An 18,931-nucleotide genomic window follows, 5' to 3' on the forward strand; every position below is an offset into this window, starting at 1 on the left:
GGAAAAATAAATTTTCCTCGAAGGAAAGTGAAAGAGATAAAAGCTATTTATTTAACAAACACACAGGAAAATGATAATAATGCTAAATAATAAAATCTCTCGCTGTGGAGGAAAAACCTGGGAAAGTTTAAGTGTCAGAGTCCTCCCTTTGGTCTCCTTGGATCTGGGGCTTGGCCCAGGGCCAGGCCCTTTGTGCCCAGTGGAAAGTCCTTCTGATGTGCTCTGATGTCGAAGCAATCAAGCAGTCCAGTAGAAAAGGGAGAAAATCTGAAATTCCAGGGAAGGAAAAATTCAACTCTCAGTCTCTCTTTGGAGAAAAAGCAGCTGAACCACTGGCCAAAAAAAAACCTGTCCTTGGGAAACCAGCACCCATCTCCTTCTCCCCCCCCCTGCCACAGCTGGGAAAACCAATTGCTATCTGTGTGTGACCTTGAACAAGCTGCAAACTGCTTTAATGAAGTTTTGCTCAGTTTTTCCTTCCCCCTCTCAGGCTCAGTTTAGAGGCATAGAAAGGCACAGAAATTAATTTCTGGGCATAGGCAGCGATATGGGATACATATCATAAAGTCACCCCAAGACAATGGTAAAAAGATTAGGGTTCCTGTGATGCCTTTTCTTGGTCTTAAAATCAAGAGTCATACACGGTTAGAAGGGGAAAAGGGATTTTACCTTGGTATTTATTTTAAGGATCATATGCATTGAAATGCACCCCGCAAAAAATGCCCCCCCCAAAAGATGGGGTATAACATTATAGGTTTTACTAATTAGCATATCTATCAAAGATTCCCCAATGAGAGGCTCAAGTGAGCCCCCCTCCCCAAGGAGCCTTCCCCCTGGATGGTTCTATCTTAGTTTACAGAGTGTGTTCTGGAGAGGACCTTGGGGTCTGGGGCACACTGATCCCTAGCTAGGAAGCTTCTAAAATGTTTAGTCTCTTAGCTTGACAAACAAGTCCAAGAATGTAGAGAAAAAGCACTAAGAATACAGAAGTTGTAAAAAACGTATAACGGGTATAAAAGAAAAGGCAAAAAATCTTCATGGCATCATATACAGCACATAAGAGGAAAAAAAAGCATTTGTTTAACCCATAGTCCACCAGGTAACCACAAAAACGTGTCTCGTTCCCATCCTTTCCATGTTTGGACCAGTACATGATCTAACCTTCTTATTAATTTTGTTATTTGTTTTACCACTTTTCCATTGTCATCTATTTGCAAACAGCAGTTTGAGTCATTTAATTTTCCACACACTCCCCCTTCTTCTGCTAATAGATAAACGCAAAGATAAAGTCCAGTCACAAACACTTTTTCCCACGTATACACTTCCTGTTCTCTTTAGACAATAAATGCCTCTTTCAGAAGAATGAAGTCACCATGGACTTTCTTCTTCACCCCAAAATCCCGTTCTGTTATGGACCTCACTCAGGGTGCTGATTCACCATTTAGACTCAACTGGGCTGGCCACCCATGACCAGTCTTCAGAGCCTCCTGGCCCTCCACAGACCCAACAATTGCTAAGGTTAAAGGTTTTTGCTACTTCTTCTCCTAAGATTAAAAAATTATTCTCCCACCTCTGGCCCAAACCTAACTGACAATATAAAGGTAAGATTATTAAGAGAAATGTTCTAATGGTGTAATCTCCTAACCTAATTTTTCACTGTCACATTGTCTCTGAATCGTGCCAAAACTGGGCCAGGAGAGTCTTCAGAGACAGAGTCAGAGAAGTGGGTATTTGCTTTATTCAGCACGCTGGGTGTGTGGGGATCGCTCCTCCAAACACACACACCGGTGCTTCCTACAACACAGTATTATGGGTTAAATTATGAATATTCATCACATTCCTTGGGACAGGCGCGGTTATACAAATTATTTCTCGGAAGTCATTAATATCATTAGCATAAGGGTCACACATATGCTGTGTGTCCTGGTGGTTGTGCTGAGGAAGGCCTCTCCTCTTCCTTGGGAGTCTTTCTGATGAAGACCAGTAGTCTTCCTCACAGTGCACTTTTCACCTTTCTCCCTGGGCACGCGTAGTCCTTTGAGGAGTGATGCAGCAGTCTCTGAAATAATCCTTGTCCCCTCTATCTTGACAAGATTAGGGCAAATTCAGTTTCTTAGGTTTTGTAATTAACATCTGCTGTCTGAACTAACATTTGCTGTCTCCCAATAATTAACTTGTGCTTACATGAGTTAGCTATTGACTGCCCCTTCCTCACCTCCCGCACCACGTGTGGTGAGTGAGGGCACAGAAACAGCTTAACATAAAGAAAACGACAGTGAAGATTAGCCCCCAATGACTGGAGATTTGAAAGGAGGGATGCCCTTACAGACTGTTCCAGCAGGCAGTCTCTGGGCAGGTACATGGGGCTTCCCCTGATGTCGATGCACTGGCTGCTGCTCCGGTTCACTCCTGTGGAGTGTCAGTCGTGGCCTCCCCTCCTTTTCCTCCAGCTGAGATGTCCAAACCTCTGGAGCCTCAGGCCTTGACCTGTGTAGGATGGGTCCCCCCGTGTTCAGCTGTTTTGGCAGCTGTTTCTGTGGTCAGTAACACTTGGAAAGGTCCATGCCATTTCGCCACCAGTGGTGCTTCTTTCCACTCCTTAACTAGGACCCAATCTCCTGGTTGGATGTTATGAATAGCAAGGTCCAAAGGCAGGGTCTGTGCCAGTTGAGCTTCCTGTCAATGAGATTTCACAAGAGACAGTATCTGGGCCACATATTGGTTTAAATATGCATACCCCCTCACTAGGTTGAGAATTACAAGGGTAAGGAATTCCAAACATCAGTTCAAAGGGAGATAATTGAATGTCTCCCCTGGGTCTGGCCCTTATTCTTCCTAAAGCCAGTGGTAAGAGCCGTACCCATGGCATCTTGGTTTCTATCACCAGCTTCAAAAGGTGTTTCTGTATTTCTCCATTCATCCTTTCAACCTGGCCCGAGCTCTGGGGGAGCCAGGGGTATGGAGGTTCCATTGTGTTCCTAAAGCAGCCATAACCCCTTGAAGAATTTTTCCTGTAGAATGAGTTCCTCTATCTGAGTCTATTGGTTCCACAATCCTGTATCTTGGAATATTTGTTCCAAAAATACTTTAATAACTGATCCTGTAGTTGCTGAAACAGCTGGAAATGCTTCTGGCCACCCTGTTAACTGACATACTATTACCGGAAGATATTTAAACTGCCACTCAGACATTTCGGTAAAACCCACCTGGCATCCTTGGAAGGGTCATACAGCCAGAGGCTTCCCTCCCCTGGCAATTTTCTTCGTAACCCTGTTAATGGTTTTAGCACAAATCAAACAACCTTCAAGAGCTCACTTTGCCAGAGTAAAAAGACCCACAGCAGCATACATTTTGAGGAAGGCTTCTGCCAGTCCTCGGGTGCCCCAATGACTCCCTTCGTGAAATTGTTTTAATAACTGTAGGGCCACAGCTTTTAGTATCCACTGCTTACTATACCTTGTGAACCAATTATCCCCTGTTTCCTCTGCCCCACTCTGTTTTAATTATCTCAAGTTCCTCTGGTGAAGACACAGTTTCTCTGGCAGCGGTGCAGTTACTGGGAGTAAGGGGAGGATCTTAGAGATTTCAGGCAACAGTGCAGCTTTCCAAGCCTCTTCATCAGCCAGTCGGTTACCTATTGCCTCCTCTGAGCACCCTGCCTGATCTCCCCTGGCGTGTATAATTGCCACCCTTTTTGGTAAATTCACCACCTCCAATAGGTGAGAGATTAAGGTCTCATGAGATAACGTTTTTCCCCTGCAGGCTAATAAACTTCTTTCTTCCCAAAGTTTCCCAAACGCATGCATCACCCCATATTCATATTTAGAATCAGTAAAAACATTCACTATCTTGTCCCAGTATAATTCACAGGCTCTCACAAGCACATACAGCTCCGCTGTCTGAGCTGACCACGTGGGCGGCAACCTCCCCCTTTCCTTTAATTCCCTTCCATTAACGATAGCGTATCCTGTAAATCGTTTCCCTTCTACCACCCTTGAAGACACATCAATAAACACATTTTCTCCCTCAGGCCAAGGAGTGTCTCACAAATCTTCCCTAGCCCGGGTCTGGAGATCTACCACCTAAATGCAGTCATGGATTTCTTCCCAGCTCCCTCTCCAGGGCTGTTCAAACAGGAGGCTGGGTTAAACCCTTCCCTACTTTTCAATTCTAAATCTTCCTGTTCCATTAAACAAGATTCATACTGTAATAACCGAGCGCTGGTCATACACTTAGAGGCTCTCTCAGTTAACAAAGCTTTAACCTGATGTGACACTGTAAAAATCACATACCCCGCCCCTTGTCAGTTTTCGGGCCTCTGTTACCATCAGAGCTGTGGCTGAACAATTCTGCAGACAATGAGGTCAGCCTCTGGCCACTGGGTCTAACAACTTAGAAAAATAAGCAACAGGCCGCCGTGCTTTCGTTTTCCTATGGAATTTATGGTTCTTTCCATTGCTTCTTTATCTCTCAGTATCTATCTTTACCTGTCAGCAAACCCACAGTTTGTTTGTAAAGACAAATCTCTCTCATTCCTTTCACTAATTAATCTGATTTTAAGAGAAGCATTCCTTGCTAAGGGTATAATTTCATTATCAGATGGTAAGAATTTGTAGTGATGAGTTTAAGTACAGTTTTTTTCATACTGAGAGTGTAATGGAGTCCTTACTCTTTTTAAAAATGCTTCATACCAACTGACACATAAATGCTTGGTTCTGAGGTGGTGAACTTGGAAGACTTCCATGTTACGACAGTAGTGAGACATCACTGACAATATACTTCTTAGTAGGGAAGTACTAATCTTGGTACCATTGTCTTTAAAATATGATAAGAATTACTCAGAATCTCATTATCTGTGACCTATACCTTAACTGATTAAATATAGTAATAGATGTGCATTGAGCAATATGAATTATTCAAGGTTCTTCCATCAGAAAATAGCTGTTGGGTATTAAAGTCTAATAATCCTGTTTTGAGTGACAATAAATTTCAGTGTTCCACATGGGGAAGAAAAATGTGCGAGTACAAATAATGGAGATCTGGAGCTTTTAGTGTAGTTGGATTCAAACCTGACCAGTTTGATCAGTAGTGGATGGACAAGTTTGTTCTTGGTCACATTTACAGATGTTCCTGTTGAATCTGCACCTGCTGGTGGCTTCCAAAGCACCGTTAAAGAGGATCAAATTGGACAGCTGCTTCCTTTCCCTATGTTTATTCTTTAACTGAACTCCATGAACATGATTGACCTTGTGTCCATTGTATTCATGCAGTGTGTGAACATGTGTGGGTTTTCATTTTTGTTTAAGTAGGAAGAGGAAGGAGTACACTGTATGCATAAGTTAAGGTAGCTGTGACTATGCATGGTTATACATACACTTGTCAGAATGCATTTTCATTTTGTTCTTGCTTAATGGAAGTCTTTGCTTACGTGTTGCGTGTCTGAAAAATTACGTGGTACTTTCAGCTGCAGAATGTTGTCAGTGAGTGGTGTTTTTCTCATCAGGTGCTGTTATATTACTTGGAAGAACCAACATGTTTCGCTTTAACCACCCTAAAGAAGCTGCTAAGCTAAGGGAGAAAAGAAAGGTGAGATTAAATCAGTGTTTGGTAAATTTAAACCTTTTCACAATTTTATTTCTAATATAGACATGCCTTGATTGTTGTATCATGCCTTTTTTAATTTGCTTCGTGTACTTTAGTTAATATTTCATCAATGCAAGAGTTTTTAAGCACATCATTGCTTGTCTAATAGTTTTATTTTATGGTCTTATTGTTAGAGTGGACTGTTATCTTCCTTCAGCTTGTCTATGACTGATCTTTCTAAATCTTGTGAGAACCTGTCAGCAGTTATGCTCTATAATCCAGGGTGAGTATGTTCTAAAATACAGTTGTTATAATTCCAATCTTTCTTCATTTTAGCTGTTTGAAATGTTCCGGAAGCATTATGACAGTTCAGCAAAATAATGCCATGGCAAATTTTATGTTTGTACTTTCTTCAGAATTACAAGTTAACTGTTCTTCCTGAGAAAAATGCATTTTGAACTGAAAATTAAGATTTCTTAAGTTCATGTCATACCAATACAAGCATAAAAAGGCTGAGAAATGAATGTCTTGTGTTCTCCATCAGTACCTCTGAGTAGGTGGACAAGTTAGGATATGGAAAAAAGTTTTATTATGCAGTTACAATGACATAGAATGCTTATGGTAAAGAAGCTGTTTTTAGTGATTTTTCCACTGTTCCTTAAGTGACTTACCGAGAGTTTGTGGTGTTTTGTTCTAATTTTTTTTTCCATAGCTAGGGCCTGTGTTTTGAGTATGAGATGAGGCACTTTAACCACCTATGTACTTTTGAAAAGTTGCCTGTAAATTGCATTATAGTCTTGGATAGTGCAGCTTTATTCCCAAGTTTTACTGTGGGGTTGTTCTTTATCCATTAGAATTTAGGAAGATTAGAGAGGTAATAATAACTTCTAGTTAAACGATGCCTGAAATATAGGGATTGTGTTCAATAACACTGCTTCAAATGTGACTGTTACTCTTTTGCTACTGAGCTACTTACAGAGATCTAAAGATTGTGAACTGGTGGCTAATAAATTACATCGTATTTTTAGATGGAGATGATAAGATAAAAAAAGCATAGTATAAGTATACTTTCCTATTTCTTCAGCTTTTCAACTAGTTGAATCTAAAAACTTTCAGTGACAGTTGGTAGTATTATGTTTTCTGTGAGCTGGGGAAAAGTTCCTGGCTGTTGTTACCTCTGGTTATTGGTGAGCTATTCTGGGCTTTTCCCTGACTGAGAATGTTATTCTGCTATAATATTGTTATGAATAATTGCATTATACTGGATAGTACTGACCTTAACTTTGCAGTCAGCATAGAGTAGGACAGATTGTTTCAGCATTGCCTCACTACTCCCTCAGATTTACAGCAAAATGTGATGGCATGGACAAGGCCCAGTGCTTAAAAATGATTTCCCAGCCCGAGCAGTCATACTGTCTTCAGGTAATGCCAAATCCATGCCTTACCGAAAGGATTTTTCCTGCAGAACTTATTTAAAAAGGAAAAAAAAAAAGAGAGAGGGAGTCTGGAGAGTTACTTGATTGTCTCTGATGGAGTAGATTGCAAGGTCATCTACTATTTTTTTTCCTTATCAGTTTGCATCTTGTCTTGCTTTCCTGGAAATCAAACAGTATGGATAATATTATTAGATTGTCATTGTATGCAGCAATTTTTTGAAACACTGCCATTTTTCCCATCTAACACTTCTTGTGACTTTACCTTTCTTGCGTGTGATTGTGAGAGTACTCTTGCTCTTGAAATTGAGAATAAGATTAGGGGAAGTACTCATAATATTCCTGAACACTTCATGCCTGTGTTTTATTAAACTATAAACTATAAGCAGAGGGTTAATATATTGATATTCTCTCATTAGTCTGCATTCAGTTAATATTTGTGAGTAATAGATATTTTTTTCCTGCTTAATTTGTGAACACAAGAAAGGTTTATGCTTAAGGCTCATAATGCATAAGGAATGCCAGGTCACTTGTTTGTGAGCAGTAAAACCTATCTGAAATTGTTCTGTAATCACTGTAATGGGCATATGTTTTAATAAGTGAGGAAGCTTCTGAATCATAGAATCATTTGGGTTGGAAGGGACCTTTAAAAATCACCTAGTTCCAACCTCCCCTTCTTCAACTAGACCAGGTTACTCAGAACCCCATCCACCCTGACCTTGAATCTTTCCAGGCACAGGGCATCTACCACCTCTCTGGGCACTTTGTGCCACCCTCATTGTAAAAAATTTCTTCTTTAAATCTATTCTGAATCTACCTTGTTTCAATGTAAAACCTTTACCCCTTGTCCTATTTCAGCAGCTCTGCTGCCAAATTTGTCCCCATCCCCATTCAAGTACTGAAAGGGTGAAGTGAGCTCTCCCTGGAGCCTTCTCTTCTCCAGGCTGAACAACCACAGCTCTCAGCCTATTTGCATAGGAGAGGTGCCCAGCCCTCTGAGCATGTTTGTGGCCCTTGACTGGACTTGCTTCAACAGTTCAATGCCTTCCTGTGCTGGGTCCCCAGACCTGGACACAGCACTCCAGGTGGGCTCTCACCCAAGCAGAGCCTTGGGGCAGAACCACCTCTCTGGATCGCTACTCATGCTGCTTTGGATGCAGCCCAGGACACATTTCATGTAACTGATACTATACCTAAGAATACACATGGTTCATACAGTGTGGAAATGAGTGTTGTCCTAATAGATCAGTGATTAAAAAAAACAAACACCTTTGTGTCCTCTTCCCCCTAAAAAACAACCCCTTCAAAAAAACCCCAACCCTGCAAAAAACTCCAAACCTCAAATGTTACTTTTCTATCTGCTTTTATACTGCTGCAAAAGCAGTCTCTGAAGGTTGCACTGCCATTTACCTGAGCCCTACAAATCAGTAGAAGAAAGCATCTTCCATAATTGATACATCTTTATGGACAGCAATGAGGCAACAGCGCTTTTCAGCTTAGTCTGGGGTACCCTGACAATTTTAACTTTATTTATGTTGATGCTAGCGCTGTTTTTTTAGCATCTCCTCTTTGTAACAGAACTGGGATTTTTCTGATCGTGTGGTGAGGTTGTCACAAAGAGATAATTGTTCAGAAGGTTATTTTAAGGGTTACAGGGGGCTGGGATAAATGCAAGTTAAAGAAAAGAATATGTTTTGAATAAAGCAGACTCTGAACTCTCTACTTCCAGCTAAAAATGCTGCCAAGTAAATGCTGTGCTACAGTGGTTATTCTTCTTAGTGGTGACTATGTTCAGCCTGGATGAAACATTCAATAAATTGTATCTCTGAGTATCAAAGGCAGGGTAATTGTACCCAAGAAGTGGGGTGGAGCATGTTGAATTCTGGAAAAGTGCTGAATGGAAAAGAATATCCTACACTAAATCTAGTTTGTTGGGGATTTTTTGTTTGTTTGTTTGTTTTATCAGGAGCAATGCTATGACCCTTTTCTTCAATAGACTGGAGTATCAGTTTCTCACTACATGACGTTATACTGCCCACCACCAGTGCAGGCCAAGAGTCAGTATCTGGCCCTTTGGGTTTCTTTCTGTGCAATTTTTGTGGCTGACTAGTATTCTGTCTGTTATTAATTTAGCCTTTTCAAGACTACTTTTTCTTCCAGTTTCTGTATTGATAACCTAAGGACGTAGCTAAATTTGCAATTTTTGTAGGTTGCAGTAAAGGTTCTGGTAAGATCTAGAATCTGTAGCAATCAATGGCAGAAGAGCCTGGGGGGTATTACTTTCAGTTGTTGTGAAAGCAACATAATGGATCTTGCTTACTGTATCTGTATCTTTTCCATGTGAAAACCAGCATTATCCTTAAAAGTGTTTTCAGATGGATGGTCTTTTCTTGTGTGCACTTTTTTGTTTGGCTGTTGATTTCCCGTATGTGGGAAACAATCTCGTTGCATAAAATTTTGACTTAATGTGCAAAATTCTTCGTTCTACTTCTTCCCAGTCTTTGTCTTTAATCTAGTGTCATGGAACACTACTTCAGATAATAAGCTTTGGATAAAATAGAATTTTGCATGTAGATTTATGCTGAAGATTTCCTTTGTGGACCTTTTCTTAGCTACATGATATTGTAACTGTAAAATTATTGATGAGAAACCTTGGTCATGGGTTTAGTATGGGGGGTTTAGTTTTCTGTTGTTTTTTTTTTAATTAATCTCATGAATTGGCATACTGAACGGCATTGTAACATCTCTGTAGTCCTGCCAGTACTCAGTCTTTCCTAACAGATGTAGTATCAGATTGTACTTTTGTGCTGTGTAAATTAAGCTACTGTAGTACCGTGCTAGTAGAACTGACTTCCTTTCTCTGCAGCTTATCTACACTGCACATATCACTAGATATGACACATTTTGCAGGAAAACGCTGTCTATTTAATTCAACACTGATCAGATTAAGTTCCTTTGTGGGAGATCTACAAAAGAAGAAAGAGTAGATTCTAGTCTTTAATATCTGTGTGTTTCTTTTTAATTTCAAGCTAATATGCTTTTTTCTATTCACAATAGTGCTCACATTAATAAAGGGAATAGAGGTTATGTGAAAAAGATTTTTATTAGGATAGACTAAACCAGAAAACATCAGTCTTGCACCTGTGCTTTATAAAACTGACAGTGACCTGTTATAGCCTGTGGTTTTAGTTTTTTTCTTTTGTGATGCTGAGATTTTTTTTTGTAGTAGCTTTTTAAAGAAACAAGGTTACTCCAGTCAGGCCTGTCCTGCCTCCCCAGATTCTCTCCTGTTCCGAAATAACTTTGAGCCCACAATGAGTTTGAAGCAAATAGTCCAGAGGTCTCAAAAGTGGTGAGTTCCTAAATATATTAAGAAAATAGGCAGCCAGCTAAGGAAGACTGGCATCATTCTTATCCCTGCAGAAGAAAGGCTGCAGAGTGAACGCCTTAGAGAATGGAGACACTGTGAATAAATAATCTCATTGTTTGAGGGCCTTCACTGGAGCGCAGACCATCTTAGGCACCTCCAGGTCTAAAATGCATTAAATACACGTTTTTAAAACACCTTGGTGTTGTGTTTGGAGGCTTTTGACTGGAGCCATTTTCAGTGAAGAAAACCAGTTTTTTCACAATTAATTCCTTTTTCCTGAACAACTTCTTGGGCACCTCCAGCTTCATTTCAGTGTAAGGTAAAACTGATTGTCATAACGCCACTGTTGCAGGTATTAGGGACAATTACTCAAAGAGAAAATCAGAGAATTTTTAATCACCAATCTGTTTTTATACCAGACTGATTGCTGTGATGGTCCATTTTCTTTGTGTTAGATCTCAATCAAAAGTTAGTTACCATTTTTATGCTTACATCAAATATATATGCTGAATCATGTGTTTTATAGGACAATCGAAACACCAAAAGGTTTTGCTCTGGGTTTTGCATGTTATGTTAGCTGATCTAACATTTTACTTCATTGTGGCTTAACCAAGCATGGGAATACAGTCAAATTGTTCTTTGCTAGCTGTCTAAGTAAAGATGGTCTGTGTCAGATAGTGCCCAAAGGAAACCTGCATTTCCACAAGCCAGAGCTGTATTCCCCAGGGCCTATATTTTTTGGGACCGAAATAATTATGGCATTTTGTCAGCCAAGCCCTAGGTAAGAAGTGATAGCTAAAAGCTATGAATTCCAGATAGCAGATCATAGCTAAAGGGAGAGATTTTGAGGTATAGCTTCAATAAAAAAAAGGGGGAAGGAAATCCCAAAGCACATGTTAACCTGAATTAAGTTAAACTGAATTAAGTTTTTGCTTTCTGAAGGCCCCCAAGATTGCTGCTTGTTCCCTTTCAGCACTCTGTGGATTTTGCATCCACTTTGTGGATTTCTGCAGCATTACTGCTGCAGCAATTGTGATCAAACTAAAAATACTAAGTTGTCATCATCTATCCTTGTGCTGTAAAGTGCCCACCTTAGTTTAATGCAGATGTGACTGGACTCTTGGTGAGACAGTTGCATAAGAAGCTCTGAATGCCTGGAGCTGGGTATAAAAATCTGCATAGGCTAATCGCTTAAGGATTGTAGAAGACTTTTTTTTTAATGAATTTTTAAGAAATAGGGAAAAGTGAAATACAGAATTTGTGAAAGTAGTCATTCTCCCTTATTGCAGCCATTAGAAAGATGCTTCTTGAATATGGAGGAATCAAAGTTCGTTATAGTAGCTTTATAAATGTTAGATTATTGGTGTACTATTTGCATATTTCCAAGGACAATTTCTTTTTGTTGTATGCATTTCTATGACTTTTTGAAAAGAGATACTAAAAATGCCTTATTTTTAGAAACCTATCTATATAATTGTGGTCATGATGTCTTAAACTGCAATGTATCAAAAATTTGAAGTTAACCTGTGGTGCAGTCTAGCATTTTTTTTCAGTATTTATGGACTGTTTCACTAACCTGCATATCCTTAAGCTGTAACAAGCCTGAAATAACTGAATATGTATGTATTTGGTTGAGTAATTTAATCCATATATAGGTTCTTTTTGCCTTTTTAATATTTGTTATTAAAAAGTTCCTTAAAGAAAAGATAAATCAAATGAAATTAAAATAAGAAAAGTACTTGTGTACAACTGTAATAAAAGCTGATATTGAAAAATGACATAAAATGCTCTCCCGTTCTTATACAGAACCTTGTCAAACTAAATACATTAAAATCTCAAAATATTTTAAATGAATGGGTTTGAATTGTGTTCTGTGCTTCAGTGTTGCACTTCGGGGTTTTTCAACCTCGCTGATTACATCGTAGAAATGTTTGGGATTTTTTTCTTTTTCTTGGAAGGAAATGGCAGAACTATTAGCACACACTACTGTAGTTTTGTAGCCCTTTCCCTTCTCAGAAGTGGCTAAGTTAATAAGCCATAGGGTGAAGAGAATAATTTTTGGCGTTTGTCATTGGCATTTGAAAAATGTGTTTAGAAAGAATAATTATTTGAATTCTACTTCTGAGATTTAGTATGATAAATGTTCTATGAATCTAACCAATTTAATCTCCAATAAAACAAAGCGCTGTTGATTTTAAAGTATTCTGTACTGCTAATATGCTTTTTCTATCAATTCCTTTCTCAATTGATCGCTCTGTTTCCCCCTGCCTCCCATGGCAGTCTTTTCCCTGTAAAAGGACCGATCTGTCTAAGGTAGAGAAGTTAAATTTTTATGTACTGATTGCCATGTCTGCATGTAGTTAACTCGCAGAGGCTATGCTAATCATCTATGTGTCTTGCTTAACTTTCCTTTTAAAATACCTTTTCCCCAGAAATTAATTTATTTTTCTATTTATACTCAAGTCAGCATGATACCTAATTTGTAACCTTAATGAAAGAACTATTTTCTGTTCTTGTAGAAGTAGTCTTACAAAACTTCATTTGTATCATTGTTATCATCTAACCAGACAGTAACTTGCATCGTCTTCCTATTTTTGTGATACTCAGAAAACAACCTTTTTACTGTATTCTTTATTTTTTTTTTAAAATCAGGCTAGAATTTGAGAGACAGCAACGAGAAGAGCTTGAAAAATTAGAAAGTAAAAGGTAACATTGTCCTCTGTGGTATTTATGTGTGTCTATATATACAAGTTATAGACTGATTTAAATAATGATTTTGGAATCACAGTGTTATTCAGCAAGCAGATGATCCTGAATAGCTGAATTGGAGCTGACTGATATTTAGCAAAGAAACTCTGGAATACCAAGGTGTAAGGAGGATAGATTGTAGAGATATAATATATTACCCTTGCTCTTAACTTTCATGGTTTTACCTTAAAAGATGGCAAATTACATTCTTTATTCATATCTCTTTTTTATGGTTTGTTTGTCTTTGGATTGAATCGTGATAGGAACAACTCATGTGTTACACTCTGCTTCTCTTATATCAAGCTGTGGTGTGGAATGGGCATACTAATCATGCTTTTCAGAACGTTATGTGGAAGTTGGCTTGAAATACAAAAGAAAGCATTGTTATCAGCTGGCAAACTGAGCTGATTGTTTTGGCTCAGCATACCTGCTAAGATTGTGGAAGTGAATAGCTGTGCCTTGTTGCAGATCTCAGCACTGATTAGATTCACAAGCTGAAAACCTTTCTGCCTTCTCAGCTTGAGATGGTGTGGTCCATTTTGATAAAGCTCTTTATGTAGTTGGACTAAGTGAAGTAAACTCGGAAAAATCCTAAAGCTCTGAAGCACTGAAAGATACTATTCAGCAACTAATGCAAATAGGATCACTGATATTTACCCTTTTTTTGTTATTTTGGTGGAATTTGAATTCAGGTTGTGCAGAAGTTAATCTACTTGTACTTTAATTCATCTGACTTCTCTCAAAATAACCAGTTGACTTGCAGGTTGTCTCTATTTGTATTATGGGGATAATGGTGACCCTCAAGTAAGAGAGATTACACAGGACATAATAATTTATCTTAAATTTTATAATCCTGTTGATCAGTAATTCAGTTGGAGTTACCTAAAGTGAAAATATTACTTTAATTCATCTGTTGGCTTAAATTTGGTGAGGCAAATTGCTGATCAAGTCCTTCTATACAAGTTTTTGTGCATGAGAATGTAGGTATGTAAAAAAAAATACATATTTACTCTGTGCTGTGTGCATGGATATGTTCTATCAATATTTTTATTGGATTTGACAGAACTAATACAGTCTAATTTTTTAATAACATAAGTGCTATATAACATGTCTTCCTATGACTTTGTATATCCACAGCTTTTTACACTGACAGAGACCATATGAATTTCTTTTTGATTTGTCTCATGCATTGAGTCATTTCCAAGTGATGAAGGATCTTAACCTGTAGCAAAACAAAAGTATTAAAAAAAGAAATGGTTATATATACTCAGAAATCCTTATCCAAACCTTTTTAACTTCGTGTAAATGTTTTACTGTAGGAAACAAATAGAAGAGATGGAAGAAAAACAAAAATCTGACAAAGCAGAACTTGTAAGAATGCAGCAAGAAGTAGAGTCACAGCGCAAAGAGACAGAAATAGTTCAGCTGCAAATACGAAAACAGGAAGAGAGTCTGAAACGGAGAAGTGTTCATATTGAAAGCAGGTTAAAGGATTTGCTGGCTGAAAAAGAAAAGTTTGAAGAAGAAAGATTACGGGAACAACAGGAGATAGAGCTTCAAAAGAAAAAGCAGCAGGAAGAAATTTTTGCCCGGGTCAAAGAGGAGTTGCAGCGACTACAAGAACTTAATCATAATGAAAAAGCAGAGAAAATGCAGATTTTTCATGAACTTGAAAAACTAAAAAAGGAAAAAGATGAGCAGTATCTTAAGCTGGAATCAGAAAAAAAGAGGCTTGAAGAACAGGAAAGAGAACAGGTGATGCTGGTGGCTCACCTAGAGGAACAGCTTCGAGAGAAGCAGGTCATGATAGAGCTCCTGAAGAGAGGGGATGTGCAAAGAGTAGAAGAAGAGAGAAGAGATCTTGAAGAGCTCAGAGAATCTCTTTTAAAAGTCAAGGAAGCCCGATCTGAAGGTGATGAAAACTATGAAGAGTTAGAAAAAGCACAGTATGATTTTGTAGAGTTTAAAAGGAAACAGCTGGAACAGTTGGCTATTTTGGAAAAAGATTTAATTCAACAAATGGATCACCTAGAAAAGGAAGTAGCAGATGAAAAAAGAGCTTTGGAGCACTTAAAATTTGCACATGAAGAACATTTATATCTCAAGAGAGTTGATGAAAACTTTATGGATGCCATACTCAAGGCTGAAGAAGTTGACAAGATAAAGCCAGCGGAATACAGGCTCCAATCTAAAGTACGCCAGCTTGAGTACCTGAAGAGTAATCATTTGCCAGCTCTGCTGGAGGAAAAACAAAGAGCTTCTGAAGTCCTTGATAGGGGCTTGTTAGGGTTAGATAATACACTCTATCAAATAGAGAAAGAAATAGAAGAAAAAGAAGAGCAGCTTGCCCAGTATAGGGCTAGCACAAATCAGCTGCAGCAGCTTCAAGAAACCTTTGAATTCACAGCCAATGTAGCTCGGCAGGAAGGAAAGGTTCGGAAAAAGGAAAAAGAAATCCTTGAATCAAGGGAAAAGCAGCAGAGAGAGGCACTGGAGCAAGCTGTTGCTAAGTTAGAAAAGAGGCATTCTGCTTTGCAGCGTCGTTCCACCATAGACTTTGAAATTGAAGAGCAGAAACAGAAGCTTGCCACCTTGAACAACAGCAGCGGCGAACAGGCAGGGCTGCAGGCGAGTCTGGAAGCTGAGCAGAAAGCTCTTGAACAAGACCGAGAACGGTGAGTGCTGTGGTATCTTCCATTTATCAGAACCTGTCCACAAAAGGGGAATAATTTTATACTTTGGATGATGAGAGCGCAGTTTGTTCAGTGTCCTGGTACTTGAGTTTCTTAATGAATTTCAAGTAGTTTATCCAGAATTGAAACTCTACTGCTTTTTAAATGATTCTTGCTCACTTATTAAGTTCTGGTGTGTTTGAATACTTATCCCATCCTCAGCGGGATATTATATGCATTAGTCATTACAGTACTTAAATTGTTTTACCTACGCAGAAAGCTCAGATATCCTTATGTTCTGCCCTTAGAGCAAATGTACCATCTCACAACTTTTTTCTCTTAAATTATTTCTGTATAACTTTTTTTTTTTTATTAGTGACAAGTTAGATGTTTGTTCAAGATTTGGAGACTGTTACAGTAAACCTGCCAACTGTCTCTCTCAACTGGTGATGAACTGAACACTTCTGGTGTTAAAAGTAAATGGGGGTAGATGTTTAATTTTTAATAGCCTGCTTTCAGGGCTAAATAAAAATTAGCTAGCCATATATCCGTGTAAAATTTGATGATGCTTTTTAAGCTTATTGGAAAATATACAGAGTCTTTAATACTGCCCAATGTAGTGACAATCCCTTTTAGGCACAGAAGCAATGTCATTAGTTATACTCCCAGTATCTTGCAGGATAACATTTAGCCTAAGTATGGGAGGCTCAGAGAAAAGTCAGTCAGGTCAGGAAAGGATCTTTCTCTGTGGAAGAAGAGGAAAAAATATTTTGGGGTTTTTTTAAACTAAGCAAAAATTCACTAAGATAAAAGTATTCAATCCCTGCAGTATAGAAAAAGCACAGCATTGCCATTTTAAAATGTGTTACCTGATTTGCTACTAGTGGAGCTTTAAAACCTGTGAATATCAGTGAAAAAATGAAGTATTTTTTTTCTTGAGGTAGCATTTGTCATTATTTTTTTAATGCTTCGCTAATTTATCTGAATATTTTTTCATAAGCCCTTCAAACAGATGTGGGAAAACCACCTAAAAGAAGAAACTTGCCTGTAGCCAAATTGAAGAGCTCTTCTGTATTCCGTTCCTTTTAAACCATTATCAGAAGATTTGCTTTATATACAGTGTGTAGAGGTCACTTTTTCAACATTTATAGCTACATTGTTTGGCTTTAGTTAAGTATTTTCAATACTGATTCATCATTTTGTAGTGTATATTGCCATTATTTTCCATAATTGTTGTGAGCATAAAATCTCATTTTCTACACTAAGCATCTCACTTTAGTCAACAAAAGTGAGCTATAAATGACTGGAAGTTCCACAAAAATAGACAGCTTAGTTAGCCCTCAAGATTGCTGGGTTGTGTGGTAAGTGAAAAAATACGTTGTCAGCCAGAAGACTGAGGTTTGGAGAAACAAAGGAAGCAAAAAGAGATCTCTTTTTTTTTTTCTTCTCTTTTTTTTCTCCTTGTTTTTTTTCTTGTTTACTTTAAACTCCTCGTGCACAGGCTAAATAAAACTTTGAGGTCTTTCAGTGAATAGCCCATGGGCCTGAATAATTCAATTCAGAATGTTTTTGTGAATGTGGAGGCAGGAGAAAGATCTAAAGATACATGAGAATATCTTAAACGTTTCAGGCTATGTATTGCTCTTGTATTTGAGTTTACATTTCAAAATGTATGATGCCATAGTGATTCAAAGAAATCTACTCCACAGCAAGGTACTGTAAAGTAAAGCACACCTTTATTGGCCAGGCTGGGAGCACACAGGGGTTAACACCTCCATGTGCGTGTCTCCCATGGTCATCTTACAGAGGTTTTTTATAAATTTACAAGTTTGTCATTATACGTTTACATGTTCGTCATCCACCCTTGTTTTGGTCATTTATGTAAAGTTACGGTCCTAAGGGGTATTAAATGACTTGCGGTTTCCTTATTTTAGGGTTACAAACACGGCACTCTATTCTTAATAAATTGATCACATCTATTTTGCTAATACACACTTAATTCTACTATTACACACTTCGTTGCTATATTAGTTATACTTCATTTATAATTGTGTATTGATTATATTCCTATTCTCCTATTGCATTTTTCTACCCTTTTGTGACAGCTCTTCTATTTGTCATTAAAACAGCAGTTAGCATGCGTCTTCCTCCTTACCGCTTAGCCTGTAGGGATTAGGCCCTTGTTCTGCAGACAAGCAGTTAGCCAAACCCATTAGCTCGCATTCCATTTCCTTATCACCCTAGTCTACTTGGGTTTGTTTTTAAGAGCAGTTAGCGTTAGGCATAGCATCTCCTATTCAGTTATCATCATAGCCCCTTCCAGGGCTAGGCTTCTTGTCTTGCAAAAGCAATTGCGGTCGAGCATAGCAGCCAACCAACACCCAGCTTTTATTAATCTATACTTTATACTAAAGCACTTATGTTTAAGGAGTTCTATGTTTCATATGTTAAAGGAGCCCTGTGCTTAAAGGAGTCGTGTGTATCAATAGTAAGCCTATGAATTATATATGTTTCTTACTGTTTATCTAGATCCCATTATGTGATTATGTGCTCTGGTTCAGATCAGTGTTAACTCTCTGAAAATGTTTAAATGCAAGATTCATTTGAAGTGCTATGCAAGTGTAAGTCCATCATAACTAGATACTATGTTTTTATTTGTTTGTATCATATGGAAGCTCAAAATTATTTCACCTACAGGTGTCTTGGTTTGAGATAATTTAAAGGGGAATGCTCTGGAATGAGTTATCTCCTTTAAGGGTTCCAACAGTCCCTTTCCACCAATAAGAAATGAATATTAATAGATGAAAGTGAAAAAACAGTGGTTTATTAAGAAAAAGAATGCCAATAGTCAGGGGAAAAAAAAAAAAGTAAATAACTGCTAGCTATCGAACTGCTAGACCTCACCCTCCCACCGAAACAGAGACCCGAAATACCAGAAAATACCCGTTCCCGATACGGGCCTGGTGGGACGGCTTCGGGCTTTGCAAGACAAGATGGTGTCAGATCTGTCTCATGAAGGCAGGAGCCTCAGGGAGCAGTTCCATCAGCAGATGAAGAGCTTCCCCACGGCAAGGCACAGCAGAGCGGGCATGGCAGTCGAAGCAGCTGGGCTGAAGGCACTCAAT

At 38.5% G+C, this 18,931-nt stretch overlaps 1 protein-coding gene across 13 annotated transcripts in view; it reads left to right on the forward strand.

Moving 5' to 3' along the window:
* KIF16B (kinesin family member 16B) overlaps positions 1 to 18,931 on the forward strand; it is a 168,372-nt gene that overhangs the window by 76,020 nt on the left and 73,421 nt on the right. For 11 of the 13 annotated variants that reach the window (XR_001865537.1, XR_001865538.1, XR_001865540.1 and 8 more), the window contains exons 16-20: positions 5,504 to 5,586; positions 5,778 to 5,866; positions 12,667 to 12,699; positions 13,039 to 13,092; positions 14,454 to 15,809. Coding sequence is in view for 9 of the 13 variants with exons in the window: in XM_017745298.1 (XP_017600787.1) it covers positions 5,504 to 5,586; positions 5,778 to 5,866; positions 12,667 to 12,699; positions 13,039 to 13,092; positions 14,454 to 15,809 (1,615 nt within the window). In the remaining 4 variants the exon portion in view is untranslated. The remainder of the gene's footprint in view (positions 1 to 5,503; positions 5,587 to 5,777; positions 5,867 to 12,666; positions 12,700 to 13,038; positions 13,093 to 14,453; positions 15,810 to 18,931) is intronic. The other 2 variants (XM_017745295.1, XM_008642000.2) reach the window with 1 other exon arrangement.

This window comes from Corvus brachyrhynchos, unplaced genomic scaffold (assembly GCF_000691975.1).
Source record: "Corvus brachyrhynchos isolate BGI_N302 unplaced genomic scaffold, ASM69197v1 scaffold69, whole genome shotgun sequence".
NCBI lineage: Eukaryota > Metazoa > Chordata > Aves > Passeriformes > Corvidae > Corvus > Corvus brachyrhynchos.